General features: G+C 39.8%; 1 protein-coding gene across 3 annotated transcripts in view; it reads right to left on the reverse strand.

Moving 5' to 3' along the window:
* Positions 1-17,604, reverse strand: part of PDE3A (phosphodiesterase 3A) — a 305,431-nt gene extending 287,827 nt beyond the window's left edge. The window contains exon 1 of one of the 3 annotated variants that reach the window (XM_061204791.1): positions 17,558-17,604. Coding sequence is in view for 1 of the 3 variants with exons in the window: in XM_061204789.1 (XP_061060772.1) it covers positions 10,714-11,679 (966 nt within the window). In the remaining 2 variants the exon portion in view is untranslated. Of the gene's footprint in view, positions 1-10,713; positions 11,701-17,557 lie in introns of those variants that run through there. The other 2 variants (XM_061204789.1, XM_061204790.1) reach the window with 2 other exon arrangements.
* Positions 17,605-18,370: the final 766 nt, after the last annotated feature.

Below are 18,370 nucleotides of genomic sequence, written 5' to 3' on the forward strand. Positions count from 1 at the left end.
TAAGAATTATAACTACAGCAACAAAATATTCTTATTTGACTTAAAACTTTCTATTTTAACAAGTCAAGTTCTATTAAAAACTAGATGGACACACACACAAAAAAATTGACTGGATAAACTAAAATCTGTCATTTCAATAAAACCTTGTGAACTGTTGATTTTTAAATTCCTCTGGACTCTGAAATTATGCTACCAAACTTCTAGATTATTCAGCACAATTGGACTAGCGCTACAGTTGGATGACATGTGAAATAAGCTAATTTCACAAAGTCATCTCTGGAAGCAACAGGCTCAAATTATATTTTGTAACTGAGCACAATTAAAAGATTAAAAAAAGAGACAGTATTTACTTTACATTAGACTTTTCAGAAAATGCAGCGATTCAATAAGAACCTCTAATAAGGACACAGACTGACTGTAAAAAGGTGTAGCTGAACACTTTGTAGAAAGTGACAGACGGGAACAAATAACGTCAAAGTTGATTCTTTCTCAATTAATGTATTAGCTGCACATGAAAAAGACTTGAATTTTTATTTTTCTGAAAAATGTGCCCTAATTTCAGAGACCTTTCTAAAGTTCACACCACAGTGATCTTGGTGGTGGCTTTGGTTATTTTCAGTTGGAAGTGAGCTAAAAATAAATATCTAGGACTCATGCTGAACGTGGGATTTCCTACCATGAAAGGCACAGGCAAATTCAGCCCCTTATCTGACACATGGCAGAGAATATTTTTAAAGTAATAAAAGTACAAACATTAAAAATGTAAGTTCGCAGACTAGTGAATAGGCTATTTCTTTTCTTCTCTCTATAGAAGTTTACTTCAATGGGTTTAATCACTAGCTCAATGTCAGGAGATTAGGGGGATAAATATTTCAGATTAGAATCATTTCTTTCTTTTCTATCCATTTATTCCACCAGTTAGCGCCTACCACAAGCATGGCACTGGGCTGAAATTTTCTAAAGCAAATACTTATGGCTGACACAAGGAGGCCAAAAAGGTTGATTCCTTTTATAATGAGAACCGTTGTGATGTGAATCTGACTTCTTCAGTTCTTGAGCCTAGAAAGCAAATGTTCAAGGAAGCCTAGGCAACTCAGGGTGCCTCTCCCAACTTCCTGGGAGACTGTTGCTGAGTCGGGACCCCAAAATACTAACTCCCAAACAAGGGGATGTTTCATATCACAAGGACAAGCACTGCCTCCTGAAGACCATTTCCTAAGCGGACCTGTTAATTCCATCCTCTAAAATACTTGGTTTAAAAATAAGAACGATTTCCTTTCTCTGTGCTCAAGCTAGTTTAACAATGTCCAAAGGAGGCTGACTTCACAGGCCTCACCACAAAATAAAACATTGCCCCCCAAATAATACTGCTATGACTTCCAACTTCCATTAGGTTTATTTAAGTGGATTATACCTGAAGAGGAGGAAACACCTGCCACAGACATAGCATAAATATTCAGTTATTTCAACTTACTTCAGAAGGTGGAAAATTTCTATTAAAATCCTATTAAGGGGCTTCCCTGGTGGCGCAGTGGTTAGGAATCCGCCTGCCAATGCAGGGGACACGAGTTCGAGCCCTGGCCCGGGCAGGTCCCGCATGCCGCGGAGCAACTAGGCCCGTGCACCGCAACTGCCGAAGCCCGCGCGCCGTGCTCCGCAATAGGAGAAGCCACCGCAATGAGAAGCCCGCTCACCACAACGAAGACCCAACACAGCCAAAAATAAAAAAATAAATTAAATAAATTTAAAAAAAAAATCCTATTAAAACCACAAGCTTCTTGCATAAAATTATTTCAATATTCTGACAAGGTACTGCGGGGTGTAGGGGATAGAAAGGCATTCCTTAAATTTTTAAACACACTCTGAGAAGAATCTATTATGTTAAAAAAAAAACATGAAATAAAATGCATTTCTTGGAAAAAAATATATACATACACACACATACAGTACATTGTCAGAAGAGAAGACTGGCCAAAAAAAATTTACAAGACCAACCTCTACATTAATTTAAAGCAATTTCAAAATTAGCCAGGGCAAATGACTAGTTACATTCAAATACAAACTCTTTCAAGTAACAGTTATGATTACTATGGCATTTTATTCTCCAGCTAGCTACTTCAAGAAGTCTAAATTAATCCAGCTTCACCAGGAGTGAGATTGAGTCCACATTATTTCATTTTAGACAAATGTGCTTCTTTGTATATCTAGATTCTATTACCTTTGCTCTTTCTAGATTATTTCCTAAGTGATATGTAAAAACCTATGTATCTCACTATTTTTATTCTCTAATGCAAAGATAAATAATAGATCTTGCTTTAAAAGGGAGAAATTTATGAATCAAAAGTCATCATAAAGTCATTTATAAGTTTTGATTTATAAATCAAAAGTCATGATAAACATCACACAGATATAAACCAATATACGCAAAATGAATGCATACTTGAAAAAATAATTCTATACATCTCTGTACATAAAGGAACATGCTATATTTAAAAGTTGTTTTCTCATCACTTCTCGATGCAATGTTGGAACTATGACGACAGTTATGAATTCATAGAGCTTGGGGAAAGGAGATGGAAGGAAGGTGACATTTAAAAGTTCTTCTTTTCCATCTGTACATTTTTTTGAGTTTACCCGGCAGTTTGAAATCACACAGAGCTTCAAAAGCCACCTAATCTCAATACCTAGTTTAGAAATTCCACACTATCAAAATGTCCAGTCCTCTCTATACACAAAATGGAAGCATTTTCCTTTTGTATATCCATGAGAGTGGTGTTTACATAAGCAATAGTGAAGAATCATCAGCCCTTTACAGACACTGTTAGAATTTTCATCCATTAAAGCTACTAGCCGATGTGCGGCTTTAGTTTCCTAAGTTACCAAGATAACGACCTGCATTACAAACATAAGCACTTTCCTCTCTAAAGAGACATTAGATAACCCAATTACAGACTAATCACCATGAACACGGCTGATCACGTGTTCACACTGTATATATAAGCCATCCCTGTTAGCTAATCACACTTCGAAAGGCAAATTCATCATTAGCTGGAAATCCTGATTCTGTGTTACAAATCAAGTTAACAAAAAGCTTCCTTATTTAAGGGCTCTGTTAAACTCCCACTCCAATTAAAATCAACATATTTTAAAATATGTGCAATAATGAGAAATGAAGAAAAGAGGGAAAACAGACTGACATGCCAACTATTAGAGTGGTAAGTGGTACAAAAATGAGCTATCAAGACTACATACAAATGTGAACAGTTGTATATTAAGTGATATCATTAAATCTACATGGATTTTCCATTGTAACAGAAGAGGTGACATTAGTATTTAAGTACTTCACCTCTCTAAAAATGTCCCAAAAGGTAGCCATTAGCCACATGTGTCTACCAAGTACTTGAAATGTGGCTGCACCAGATTGAGATGTGCTGTAAGTGGAAAACACACACCACATATTTAGACTTTAGCACAAAAAGCAGAAAGCAAAATACCTCGCTTTTTTATGTTGATTTTCTGTTGACAGGGTATAATGGATTAAATTAAACAGTATTATCATGGATTTCACCTGTTTGGTTTTTTTTTTTTTTACTTTTTTATAAGGCTACTAGAAAATAGAAAATTCAGTACTTTGTTATATTTCTATTGGACAGCGCTTATCTATAATGTTTACAGGACTGTTTTCATCAAAGCCACTGGGTGACACTGTTTCTCCACTAAATTGATGCAACCGAAGCGATTTCCTGGCAGAGGAAAAAGTCTTGCACATACACGTACACACACACCAACGGACATCGTGTGCTCCTTATAACTATTCATATTCTTAGGATGAAAAAACATGAATACATGTAAGTAACTTCATCACTATCTTAGCAGGACTGGCAGTACTTAAAATCTGTAATAATCATTCAGATTCCTCAATAATAAATGGCAGCTCTAATCAAATCAAACAGACAGAAGCTGTTTCGTTTGTGACTTTTCCCAAATAGCTTTCCATCTTCTAAATGGTAATGTTCTTCATGACTTCCTCTAATATTACATCCTATTTACTTACATTTTAACAGATTCCTACAGAAACCATGCAAAATAATTTAGGTGAACAAAAACCACCAGCTGTTTTTGCTAACAAAGAAATGCTTTACCCATGTGCAGATGACTTTTCAAACCGAAGTCTGAAATCCTGAACATTTTTAAATCAATTTATTGAAAAACTAAAATGAAAACCAAAATCAATATTTACACCACCATCACACACTCTTCTTTGATGAGATAAAGAGTCTACAAAGTAGGACTTTGCAATGCAATTGGCATTCATTTCTGGGACAAAGTCCTGAATAATACATTCTAAAGGCTGCCTGGTAGGTGACCAGAAAATTCATTGTAAGGGCTCAAAAGAGTTTTGTGATATGTGTCCTCTCAATGGGTTTTACTCAGTCTTCTAATTCTGAATGAGAATTTAGAGTTGCAAATTACAAATGAAACGTAGGCTTAAAATGATCTGCCTTACTCCTTTCCTACTCTGTTCCCCCAGCGGCAGATTCAAGTCCAAGAGAGAATTGGATAAAAGCCAACATTTTGCCGCAGGCTGCTACATACTTTTAATGGACTCTCCCTCAGTTTCCTTTTCTCTAAAATCAGACTAATTCTAGTCTCCTAACTACAGCCTGCACAGAATTAAGCATTTTAAGATCACATTACAACAAGTTCATTACAGCCATAGACTACCTCAGGATAGGAGAACCATCGTTGTGGTACCTTGAGGTATAACATGTCCTAAATCCTATAATATTTTTACCTGTATTTCAGAAGTCCTATTAGTGTATACTACATTAATTTCCACTTCAAAGAAACAATTTTCCCTTGTCTTCAAAACCTAAACCTGCTCAAAATCTAAATAAAACATTTATATTTAACCATTATGTATGGAGGACCGTCTGAAAATCTGTGAAAATATCAACTTTTTCCCCAGAAAAATGAACAGATGAAGTTTTACATAAAATTTCAGAGAAGCGATGAACAGTTCTGGATCTAGATTTAAAACCTGCTCTACTCTATTGTATGCATTCCTTCAACAATTATCTAAGAGGTCATTTAGATATTTTACTGTGATTTCCCCTTTTCTTACGTTGATGTCTCATTACCCTAACCAGGCTCTAAGCTCTGCAGAGCTAAGGTGCTATATCATACCTGTGTGCAATCTGTATGCTTTCTAGCACAAGGCTTAACACATAGACAAAAATATGTTGATATGACTTTTTATAGGTTCACTGACCAAAAACTTTTATGAATAACATTAGCTAAGGATAGCATCTTTTAAAATAGTGTACATTTTGGGTGAACACGTACGACTAATATTTTCAACAACTGCTATCTGACAGATCTTTCTCTGAACTATAACTTCTGCACATCTTTAAGATTTTTCCCCCCAGAGATCAAACCTGTGTATCTTACATTGACAACAGTGCAAACATACATTCTCAAGTGCAAAGTTAAGACCATTCCCCAGGAAAGCCTTACGGAAAACAAAAACAAACAAAAAATACTCCTTTAAAAAATACTACCAATAGTAAAAGTATATACTGATAGGTAATTCCTACAAGGATTTAAATTTCTATATAAAGGAACTAACGGTCATTTGCATATTAACAGAGCACAGATTTAGGTGCAAGAATATGGAGGTGTCTGACTCTTCAGGCTCCTTCTGAATTATTTGACAGAGCTTCGCTGAAAACATGAATGTAGAAAATAAACGCAAATTGAGTTTTCAATCTAATATATTTGAGGCTTTTTTTTTTTCAAGACACAATTATAAATATCACACTCAGAAGAGAAAAGGGAGGCGGAGACTCCATGGAATAGGAGACACATGGCCAATGAAAACAATTCACCAGAAACACGTAGGATTATGTCTAATTTCGCAAAGCTCAAGAAACTTGCCCTGTGCAAAAAAGGTTTTCTGAAAAATCCAACTCCCACCCCTAAACCCCAAATAAACTCATTCTTTTGCTAGATTAAATATGCCAAGCTTTCAAGGAAGTCTACATAGACTCTACTGGGCTGTTACTGGCACAAACCATATTAATTGAAAATCTTAAAATGTAATATATAGGCATATTTCTAATTTTAAGGCTCATAAACACCCTACTTCAACATAATAAATGAGAACTTATTGAAAAGGGAAGTGAAATTAAATTTGGTGAGGCCTTTATTCACCTAGAGTCCTGAAGAGATTCTTCTCAGAGCTGTATTTCCTAACAGACTACAACAAATTCACACAAATGTCACTACAGATATAATGAATGTTTTTTCATGCCAGTGTCACTCACCCTTGCCTGCCTGCACCCCTCCCCTCCAGGCTTTTCAAAATGTATTTCATACACAGAGTCACTGTTCTGGTTGTTTATTTAATTAACATGACAGCCCAGCATACACAGCATTTCTTTCAGTTCTACAGTTCTAACTTTTTTACACTTTAGGCTCAATACAGAAAGAGTAAAATTACTGTTTGCCTCCTTCCAACCTCTGTAAATTTATATAGATTCACTGACTCTTTCTGTCAGAACAGTTTTTCAGTATGCTTTAAATGTCTATATTCACAAAGTAAAATCACAATTTTGTCCCTACACACCAAAAAATTCTTTTCCCTCCCCTTTCCCAAGGGATGAGAAAATCTTGTTTTTCCTTTTTAGGGTTTTCAAAAGTTGGCATTAATTAATTTTAATTCTGTCAGCAGGTCATAAATAATCAATATTGTTCTTTGTATAACCATGAGCAGAGTTATACTACTGAAATGTGATAGAAGCTACAATTGAATTAAAAACCCATGGTTGTTTCAGAAACGTATTCAGTTTGAGAAATGTTCTATTATCCTGAAATGTATTTAGGAGTTTAAAGGACAATACATTCTGTATTTTCAGAAGCAATCTATACTGTAAATGCAAGTAAGTTATACTTTTTACCAATGATGTAAGAAGGCCTACCATATGCCTACCATTGAAAACTACACCTACTACTATATTCTACTATTTTTGTTTTGTTGTTGGCTTTTTTGCTTGAAAATACCTTTCTTACATCACTGATGAAAAACTTGATTCTACTTTTGATAACCAACCACTAGACTCTTGCAAAAACTACTACATTCCTACAAAAATCTGCTAAAGATGTTTTTTGCTAAAGATGTTTAATTGAGAGCTGTAAGGACTTATGTCTGGGAAAATATTTTGATTTTTAATTACACAATGTAAAGTATATAGCTGTACATTTCTGACTGATACTGTACCCATCACAAAGAATTTTGTCATGAAGTGGTAAAACTGCATTAACAGTGAGAGGCGTACGGCTTGTGTTTATTTTATGTGAAACCATAGGCAAAGATATTAAATTCTTCTTAATATGTAACTATAATAAAATGGCATTGGTTTGGAATCTTTCTTAAATCAATGTGCATGGTGGTCCCAGTAATTAGAGGGGAATGTCTGGCCAATTGCATTCTTTGATGTATAAGGAGTATAGAGAGACATCCCTTCAAATACAATTTCCAAGTGTTAAAAATTGCTAAATTAAAATTTTATGTTTAAAACTAACATATTTATTAATCATGCATAATATCTAATAATCCAAGAAATTCCAAGGACCTTAGAGTTCAGAGGGCACAGTGATACCTGCTCAGGAAAGATACATACACCTTAATGGAACCATCTGCCTTCTTAACCGAAAAAGTACAGTTTGACTCACTGATCCACAAAATCTTGAGGATACTAGGCTGGTAGGATTGAACTAAAAGCCATGCAAATGTTACCAACTTTGTTCTTTCCTGAAGTAGATACCTTCACTTGCATCTCACAGATACACCCCACGTCCCATTAATTCTGGGACTGAAGACTAGATCTATGTCTCCTTTCTTTGGTTGAAGCCATCTTTATGATCAATGCTGCAAAACTCAATTCTATATGTAATAGCTGATCTACTGCCTTCAGTATGGTTGGGGAAGGGAGAAAGGGAGTGAGGGAGGGAGGAAGGGAGGGACAGAAATCCATCTGTCATTTGGTTTGCCTTATGAAAATTTTATCATCTATTCTCCTTGACCTTTTAGAATTGAGTCATTGCAGAGAGAGAGTTCCCAAGAAAGTGGCCACTATCATTCATCTGGAAAAGAAAAGGCTGGAATTCTCTCACCTTTAAACCTCATAATGAGCAAGGTCCAAATAAATTCTCAAGAGGCCTCTGCCAGACTCTCTGTGTTTTATGTACTCACACCTCTACTTAAAATTCACTTGTTGCCTGCGATTGTCTGAAGAGTAGACGTTCTTTCAGAAAAGAACTCCTAATCAGGTAGCCTTCAGGCCAGTGTTATATATGTGTTTTATAATTATTTTGATTCTTGACTTCATAAAGCATGCAGATGACAGTGGTACACTTTGCACCCTTAATGAGAAGTTTGTTTCCTTGTGGTAAAACAGATAAGCCATTTACTATATAGCTCCTGAACTTTTCACACAGGCTAACGTATGAGATATTGCCCTGTCTTATAAGATCCTAGTGCGTGTTAGTTCCCACCCACCCCCAACAATTATGCTCAGCAACAACCTAAATGAATCATATATAAAAACTAGCCTTAAGTAACACGTTCACACTCACCCATGCCCTCATTAAAACTTCCAGTGAATAAATTTCTGCTAAATGTAACCTTGTTTTTCCATCAACCATAAGAGATAGTCTCTCACTTTAGAAGAGTCTTCATAAACACAGCCTTTAAAAAAATAGCAGCCAAGAAAACTGACCAAAATAGATTACAAATATACATTTTCAACAGAAGTCATCAGCAAAACACGTAAAAATGCAGAGCTCAGTTAATTCCTTATAAGTCTGCAGATGATTCAAATCCTCCATTTATCAATTCAAACCAGAGAAAACCAATAAAAATCTACAGGTTAATTAACACCGCTGGTTAATTCCCCTAAACAACTTCTTATCTTAAATCCACCCTTAACTCCTTAACTTCTAAATGTTAATATGAAATTTCAGAAATTTAATTTCAGAGGCTAAACGATATTAATTTGGAGTCAAGTTATTTATGCTTAAATCACAGATTTGACTTAGAAATTTAGGTTAAATTTTGCAATGATCAGATCACATTTCCTTATAAGTTAAAGAAAAGTGTGTTCACAAAATATTTAAACGAGCAGTGTTTTCATTTAAAAGACATTCTCTAGGTGACTTTACAAAGAAATTAAAATGTTTTTCCCCCTCATTGGTTTACCCTTAAGTAGACAGCTTACTTTATTCTGGTGATTTCCAGATTTCTACCAAAACTGAGTATCAGTCAGTGGCCTGTTTTTAACTTCACTCTTAGAGTAAGCTAAACCCAAGAAATATTTGCTTTATCTAAACGAAAAGCTAAATAAGTACATTTGTTTTAAAATAAACACAGAGACTATGATGCTGTCATCCATTCTGCTAAATAATGTCAAACAACCACATTCTGTGGATTCAACTCCATTTCAGAAACAAACTGGCCACCACACCATATGGTGACTGCTATTTCTTAGAAATACCCAAATGATTATCCACAGAATAACCTAAAAAGAAAAAGCTTAGTATGTCTTAGGATACTCTCTCACTCCCTGAAGTTGTCCTAATAGTACCACAGGTAGGCATAAATTTAAATGGGAAAAGTGTAAATTTCCACTTGCTGTACATAAGCAGCTCTCTACCACCCCTACCCCCAAGTGTCAAATCAGCTTGGAGTAGAGAGGCAAATGCTGTATAGCAACTATACTCCATGGTCTCAAAACACTTCATGATAATAAGGAAATTGGTCCCCATAATTCACTAAACTTTTATTTGGGATAACTTCACTCATAATTCTAGATTCCTCCTCCTCCTCCCTGAAAGATTGATATTACTAGCAATTTAGAAATACTCTCCTGAATTAATGTTTCCTGTATAAATCCATTTGAATTTCTAAATATTCACTTAAGTATGTAGATACTCAAGAGATATGTTTTCTTAAGTTGCTACTAACAGCGCAGTCCATGATTCTGGCAAATTCTTAAGTTCAGACATATTGTTCCCCAAATTGAAGTTTCTGATGATAATACAAAACACATGAGCATGTAATAATGTATGTCCCCAAATCACACTTAAAAACAAACTGGGCACCACCAAACGCAGTCTCTTCAAGTAAAACGTACTGCAAGACCAGAAAGCGTATCAGCACCTCACCTTCAAGCACGCCTTGCTTTAACTGTAAAATATTTTTACTGACGTCCATAAACGTTTACCTGTCCCTTTAGAAGACAGAAATTTTATAAAAAGAAACAGAAAGAAATCTAGTAAAATCCTCGTTTTAAAAATCACCCATCGCTTAAAAAAAAAAATTAAACTTAATTCGAACATTTCTGCTAAAGGAGGAAAGCCTGAGGGCAAGCCATACGCAGGTGTAGCAGATCTAAAAAGTTGGCCCAGCTGTGGAAGACCCCGCAAAGCTCATCTAGTTTTATTACTTATTCGGGTTCCTGTTGTTCAGGTTATAAAATACTGTGTGAGAGGGGGAGAAAAACCCGCTAGTTTCCAACTAAGTCTGAAGTTAGAGCAGTTTTCTGGGCTATCTTTCCTTCTGTTCCCAGCGCTCGAATTCCCTCCACTTTGTGGCGGATCCCAAGGGTTTCAAGTTTTCCCGAGAGGTGAGTGAGAGGGGCTGCCAGCGCTTACCTGTTCCCTCGGGATGCAGGGCAGGGAGGTCCTCCGATGGGACTTGCTGCTGCAGCCCGACATCTCGGCGGACACCACGGAGCTGGACCGCCTCCTCCTCTTAAACACCGGGATCTCTTCCTTGGTCCCAGCGATCAGCTGGGACCCGAAATGCTCCCTCGGAGCCGCCCCCGTGGACTGTGGCAAGATTTGCTCCACGTACCTGGCCAGGAGGATCCCCAGCACTCCGGCCAAGTACGCCAGGTAAGGTCTCCAGGCGACCTTGAACCTCTCTAGGGAAATGAGGGCCACGGTCCTGACCGCGCTAGTCAAGGCGATCATGAGGACGCCCAGCCTCAGCCTCAGTACCAGCCATGTCGCGGCGGCCAAGCAGCTGAGCACCACCCCCGCGGCGGGGAGCGAGAGTAAGTGATCCTCCCCGACGCCCAGCCCAATCTGGACGAGCGCTTCCCCCCCGCAGCAGGCGGCCAGCAGCGCGACGGCCAGAGGCAGGCGCACCCCGGCGCGCTGGAGGTACAAGCCCATCCAGAAGAAGGCACACAGGAGACTGAAGAGCAGCGCCGAGGGCTGCAGCCAGGGGCCGAGCGGCGCGCCGCCCCCGGGAGCACCTCCCCGAGGCCCCGGGAAGACGCCCCCTTCTGCTCCCGGGGCCGCTTCCTCCTCCTCCTCCGCCGCCGCCGCCGCCTCCTCACTCCGCTCCAGGTCACAGCCGATCTCCCCGCGGACCAGCCTCACCAGCAACGCCAGCAGAAAGGACAGGGAGCCCGCGCACAGCGCCGAGGAAAGTTTCTGCGAGCGCCGGAGCGGCCGCAGCACCAGGGCGCCCCAGCAGCCGCGGCAGCCCGGGTCCCGGGGCGATGAGGGGCCCGCGCGACGGTGGCAGTCCGGGCCCGCCGCGGGGGCCGGCCTCGCCTCTGCGTGGCCGGGCTTGGCCCCGACTCGGGCGGCCTCGCCCGGCACGGCCATGGTGCGCCCTCTTCGCGGAGTCCCCGAGGTCCCTCCGACGCCCCCACCCCGCCACACACACACACACAGACACGCACGCACGCTCGCTTGCTCTCCTCCCAATCCCACCCTCGGAATCCCTCCTTCTTCTACCCAGGCCCGCGAGCACTGAAAGTTTCAGCTTTCGAATAACTCCTGGAGAAGGCTAGATGCTCCAGAGAGGAGCCTTCAAGTGAAAAGCTAGCACAGGCAGAAACGATCAGACTTCCTCTTTTTCTCTCTTGGGAAAGCTTTGCAAAATTCTCCGCTCCACCCCCACCCCCCGACTTCTGTCCTCCGGGGTCTCTTCGGACTTCAGGATTTTAAAGATTGCCCGAGGCGTCCTGCGCGCGGGGTCCGCGGCCGCTGCTGGAGCCGGGGGCGCAGGGCGAGCTCGGGGCCATCCCGGGCGCTGCTGCGCGCGGGGCCCGCGGCAGATGGAGGTCCCCCTTCTCTTCCTTCCTGCAGCTCTTTCTCTATCACTCTTTCTTTCTCCTCGGCCGGTCCTCCCCGGCCCGGCCCCAGGAAGCGAACCGCCATTCCCTGGGGCAGAAAGCACAGCCTCCCCAGCGTCTGTAGGTCCAGTTCATGGCAAAGGGTGGAGAAAATGGAAAAGGGGCTGAGAAATAACCAAGAAGTTGCTAAGTCCCGTCGGAGAGAGACCCAGTCCGAGAGACGAGCGGCTGCCGCAAGGGAAAGGAGGGAGGGCGAGCGAGCTGGAGAGGAAGGGAGGGTGAGAGGAACGGGAGGGTGAGAAGGGAGAAGGAGATTTGCTCTCTTTTTTTTTTTTTTTTTTTTTTCCTTCTTTTTGGTGCGAGGTTGGTGGTGATTTGCAATTTTGCAGAAGGGAAGCGAGTGGAGACGACTAGTTACAATTGTATAAAAAGCAGGCAGCTGGAGTGATCTGCAATCCTGCTTGCTTTCTTTAAGGCAACTCCCTAGGAAAGCTTTCCCAGCTCAGCTCCCGCCCCTCCCCCGGAGGAGGCGCTGCTCTCAGCTCCCGCGCTCCTTTCCCCGGAGCCGGGCCGTGCGGCCAGCACCTTGGCGAAGGGGTTGCTCAGACCCGTCCACCGCCCAGCTCGTTGCATCCGGGGGGCGCGGGGGTCTGCGGCTGGCCCTCACGCCAAGCTGACCAGGACGTTGGGGGAAAAAAAGGACTGTGCTTGGATACTCAGCAGGCGATGGAAGTCAACAGACTTCCCACTGTCGTGAAAAATGACAGCCACATCTACTGTCTGAGTGATTCAAAGATGCTTATATCAGGTACAACAGCAAACCAATTTCAGGTGGCATTGTAAGGCCTTGACTGCTCCTGCTGGAAGGTCTGTTTTCAACAGAAAAGCCAAGCTTTTCTGTTGGGCCAAATAATGGAAAATCTCAACAAGTTACCTAGACCGTAATACCATTATTTTAAAAGAAGGGGGAGGGGAGAGCATTTTTTAAAAATTGTTAATTTAAAAAAAAAAGGTATGAGAATAATAGTCAACAGTTGTTGTTGATGGTGGATGGTAAACTACATTGAGATTAAATGACCCTAGCCTCAAAAAGGTGTACAAAGTTAGGAAGCCCAAACAGTCAATCATGAAAGTAATATAAAGAAATCTCAAGAGAGGGGCAGTGAGAACAGGTAGGTCAACACTAGAAAAGATCTTAGAAGACCGTCTGGTTGTGAAATACTATGTCTACCATGAATAAAGCTTATGAGAAGAAAATCAGGACCCTAGTTATTGAAGTTTACAGGCTACACATTTCATGTGCTGTAGGAATGTAGTATTTGTGAAACTGAAGGAAATAAAATTAAATAAAATTTAAATTTTTTTAAAGCTAACTTTTTTTGGCAGATTATGAGAAATAATTCAATATCTGTTCAATGGACTTTTTTAAAGTCCATCAATGTGGGGAGCTAGTTTCTTTTTACACTTAACACAAGAATAGTCCACTCTTGTTCATTTTTAATATGGCTACCTTAGATGCCATTTGCCCTCAATAATAATAATAATCCAATTGTGTCTTAATTATCTGGACATTCCAGGTTAAAGTGTGTTTAGAGCCTGGAGTATTTGGATAATTGGCTCAATATGCCACTATTTTATGTGTAGAGATGAAGCAATATAAAGAAAAGGCAAAGGAGATACTTGAGATAAAATTAAATCATGGGATAGGGGAGAAGATGGCTTAAGTCTTAAGCTTAGCTTCATGGGAAACAGCCTGCTCTAGTTTGGGACAGGTATTAATATTAGTATTAGGGCATAAATGGATATGAGGAGCTATGATGATACAGCTTCTCTCCATCAGATGTCCAGAACCGTGTTTCCACATGCAAAACAAGTTGGGCAGCTAGTCAATGGCAGTGGACACCATCTGTTTAATAATTAAAGAAACAGGAGCAGCGATGTCTTTGCCAAAGACAAATGAGCCCCCTAGCCTGCACACATACTTTTTTGAGTTTCCTTTTTAGACGTATGATTCATATGCCAGCGCCTACCTGAAACATTTCAGAGTGAAAAGCCTTGATTGGAATATCATGCTAATATCCACTGGCATCAAAAATACCATATTAAAATGAGAAACTTAAAATCTGGGCATATATCAAGGTTAGAAAGAAAGGAATAGTGAGAATTTTAGAATATTTCCATTTTCACTGTAGTCTACCCCCCACAGTTATCTCAGTTCTTTAGAAAAAAACAATAAATCACCATAAAAACTGAACATGTAGGAGATGGAATGTAGATATTAAAGCAACATTGTGACGGAAAAAACATAAGAATGGCATTTGTTAATGGCCGCAAAACAAAAACACTAGATCTGTATGTTAAACAATGACATTCTTGAGGTGTTCAGTAGTATTAGAGAGGCAATATCCTGATTTCTCCCAATTCTCAACAAACATCACAACCAGAAAGTTATTTGTCCCACCAAAAGGAAAGAAGGTAGATTCCACCCCTCACCGGCATTACCATCCAGAATCTGGAGGCAGAGAAATGAAAACAACAAAATACTCTTCTTAGGTAGATGCAGAAAGCTGCAGTGCTCTACTACGTGAAAGAAGTGTCTAGCGTTGTGCGCAGCATATTAAATGAAATCAGACCCAACTCGTAAAGCGGACATTGAGCAACCACATAGAAATAGAAACTTCCCATTTTCTGCAGACAGTGACTGATGAGTTCTAATTCAAGAAAGTGACAACACAGCCAAAAGATCAGGAAAATGTGGTACACACAGAAAAAGAGAATAGGGAAAATGGAAAGAAAAATTCAAATTTGACTTGCTAAAGCCCTCCACTTAGCCAAAGCCAGGGATTGTGTTTTATTAGTACTTTGTGAAGACGATCTAGAAATTAACCCCATTGCATATCACTTGCATTTGGCCAAATATAGTTATCATTAAGGGAATTCTGTTAAATTCAAAAGTTTACACCCCACAGTATGGGTTCACTCATTCTCCACTACATACCTGGCCTCCGTGCATGTAATCCAATGGGTATCTAAAATATAATTTATCCAATACACAATTCTTAACTTCCAGCTCCCTCCCTGCCCTTCCACCACCAATCCCCACACACTCAACCTATTTCTCCTTGGTCCTCTCCCACCCCAGGAAGAAAACATAACCACCTATCTAGTTGCTCAGCCCCCCAAGGAGGGTATTGCCCTCCATTCCTTCCTCTGTTTGCCTTGCTCTAGCTCCAGTCTATTAGCAAGTCCACTTGATTCTTTCTCTAAAATACAACCTGAATCTATCCACTTTTCACCATTCCTCTTATAATGACCAACCCAGGACCCATCATCATCCCTGGCCTGGACAATTGCAATAACTTTCCTGGAGGAGGGTGTTGCCCTCCTACCACTCATTTTCTACACGACAGCCAGAGTGATGGTTTTCAAATGTGAATCCTATGATGTCGCTCCCTCCTTAAAACCGTCCAAAGGCTTCCCATCACACCTGCATGACCTAACGTCCCCCAACAGCCTGCAAGGATCTTTCCAAGCCACTCTCTGTGACTTCTCGTCCTATTCCAGTTCTACTTCACTATGCAACACTGTCTATTAGAAAGTTCTTCTACAATGGAAACGTACTCTGCACTTCAAATATGGTAGCCTCTAGCCATGGGTGGCTGTTGAGGCCTTGAAACATGGCTAGTGCCACTGAGGAACTGAGTTTGGGTATTTTATTTTATTTTAATTTAAATTTTAATAGCCTCACATGGCTAGTGGCTTCTGATGGAGAGTGCCTCCCTCACCCTCAAGCCATCTTTCTGTTCTTTATCATGTCAAATCAGGACCTTAGAATCTACAGATTTTCTCATAGCTGGGTCTTTCTGCTCCATCAGTTCTCACCTCAAATATTACCTGTTTACAGAGGCTTTTCCCCAACAGTCTTATCAAAAAGTCTTGGGACTCCATTTGCACGCACATGTTTTTCATTCACTCTCACACAGCCCTGTCTCATTATATTTGTAGCACTTATCCCTACACAAAATGGTCTTGTTCATTTATTTGTTTTCTTGTTCATTGTTATTGTTAAAGACAATCTCCGTATATTTTTACATATAATTGCTCAAGTGGGCAGATGCCTCAAAATCTGCAATTGAAGAGGTGGTTGCCCAGATTGAACCCACAGGCAAAATCATGCAAGCAGCGCTTTTCACAGAAAGTTGCTTTTTTAAAAATTGCTAGATAAGTTACTCATTTATAAGAGAAATAGGTAATAGTCAATGTTCTGAAAACTTTGTATTGCTTCTCAGATGAAATGTGCATCATCTACAACAGTTTTCTGTCAGGCACAGGGGAAAAGCCATTTAAATATATGCATTTGGTTAGCAAGTCAGCTGAGAAATCCAGAATTAGGAGATGTCTGAATATAAATTACTGCCAAAAAGTCATAGCTCACTTCATCATCTATGAGATAGCCTCTAACTATTCCAATTAACACTACTTGAGAGGTCGAATTTAAGTTAAAGAAAATTACACATTTTGGTAAGATAGACCTTATTAACACTAACTATTCCACATCTAGTCAGGGAAAAAAATGTAGAAAACTTGCATTTGGGGATGCATTTTCTCCCTCCCCCTCTGTGGAATGCTGCCCCTCTTTTTAATTCCCAAAGAATTTAAGTAACAGTTTTGGATATACAGTTGTGAACTAGTATAAAAACCCTAAAGAGTAAAAGCAAGATGCAAGAACAGGTTGCATCCACAAAGCTGTTATTCACAGAGTCAGATTGTCTATAGTAGTAAACCACCAGGAAGCTTCACTTCGTCTTATGTGTCCTCTGCTTCCCCATCGTCTGAGAGTTGGCCTTCCTGACATCACATTTTGGGTGTTAAAGGCTGGCTCTACCTTATCTAAACAAATCGTTAAGGAAATCAGAGTGCTTTAGGTACAGGGATTCGAAACCTGTTCACTTGGTAGCACATGCAGAAAACAATAACATTTTGTTATGCAGAAAACGATAACATTTTGTTGTCACGTTGGATTAAAGGGACAGAGCTTTTTGCAGATAAAGTCTTCAGGCCTGGAGCCTGAGAGATTATAATCTCAGGTACACCTCTAACCTTTGGCACTTTAAATGGGAATTTTCGAGACATCTAGTATTTGACTCACTAATAAAATGTGTAATTCAACTGTATTCTTTATGAAGGCTGTTAAAATAAACAGTGTAAATCCCAAGACCTTAGTAGCTTGCCAACTACAAGTCATAGTTCTTTATCACGTCCCCATAAATTCCCTCAGTTGGTCTGCAACACAAATGCATGATCTTTGTCTAGTTTAAAAATTTGGAAATGATACATACTAAGTCTGATTTATAAAATAGATGTGATCATGATCAGGCCTAGAATCCAAATATTTCCTACCATACCTTGATGTGTTCTCCATCGCATCCACATCCGTTTCTCTGATTGATAACATCAGTAACATCAGTAACTCTCTCCTCTGGACTTGCAAGTGTTGTTACTCTTTGAAAAGTGAACTATTCTGTAAAAATACAAATATATATTCTGTTAAAGTCTTACAAATAATGATAAATTGTGTGTATGTGAAATCAGCATACTTTTCACTTAATAGTCTCATATACGTATATATCAAAAGGTGATATTCCATTCAAAAGTGAAGACATGCTTTGCTTTACAGAATTCTTTGCACCCTCCGTGTCTCAATCCCAGTGGATTACAAGGTTACTAAGGAAGAAGGAACTCACAGGGTATAAAGCACATGAGTCAAACAAAAGAGTGTGAATGCATTTACTGTATATCTGTTTTTTTTACAGATAGCAAAATATTATGGATATTATGAGTAATAAGAGCTTTAAGATTGCTTATATTATTATTTTAAAGAGTTTTATTAAAATGGATTATTCCACTTCTCTGCTTTAGCACCGTCAGCAAAACACATTTACTTGAATCTTTCTGTGGTGATTCAAAATCTTGTGATATCTCAGAGCTATCTTTGTAAGTAGTAATTTTCAGTTGTATTTGTGCAGGTAAGTGGTGGAGGAAGGAAAGGACTGAATGTGAACTGCTTTCTGTTCAGTAATAATTACTTTTAAAATAATCCTAATCTCGGGCTTCCCTGGTGGTGCAGTGGTTAAGAATCCGCCTGCCAATGCAGGGAACACGGGTTCGATCCCTGGTCCGGGAAGATCCCACATGCCGCGGAGCAACTAAGCCAGTGC

Source organism: Eubalaena glacialis, chromosome 11 (genome assembly GCF_028564815.1).
Source record: "Eubalaena glacialis isolate mEubGla1 chromosome 11, mEubGla1.1.hap2.+ XY, whole genome shotgun sequence".
Taxonomy (NCBI): Eukaryota; Metazoa; Chordata; class Mammalia; order Artiodactyla; family Balaenidae; genus Eubalaena; species Eubalaena glacialis.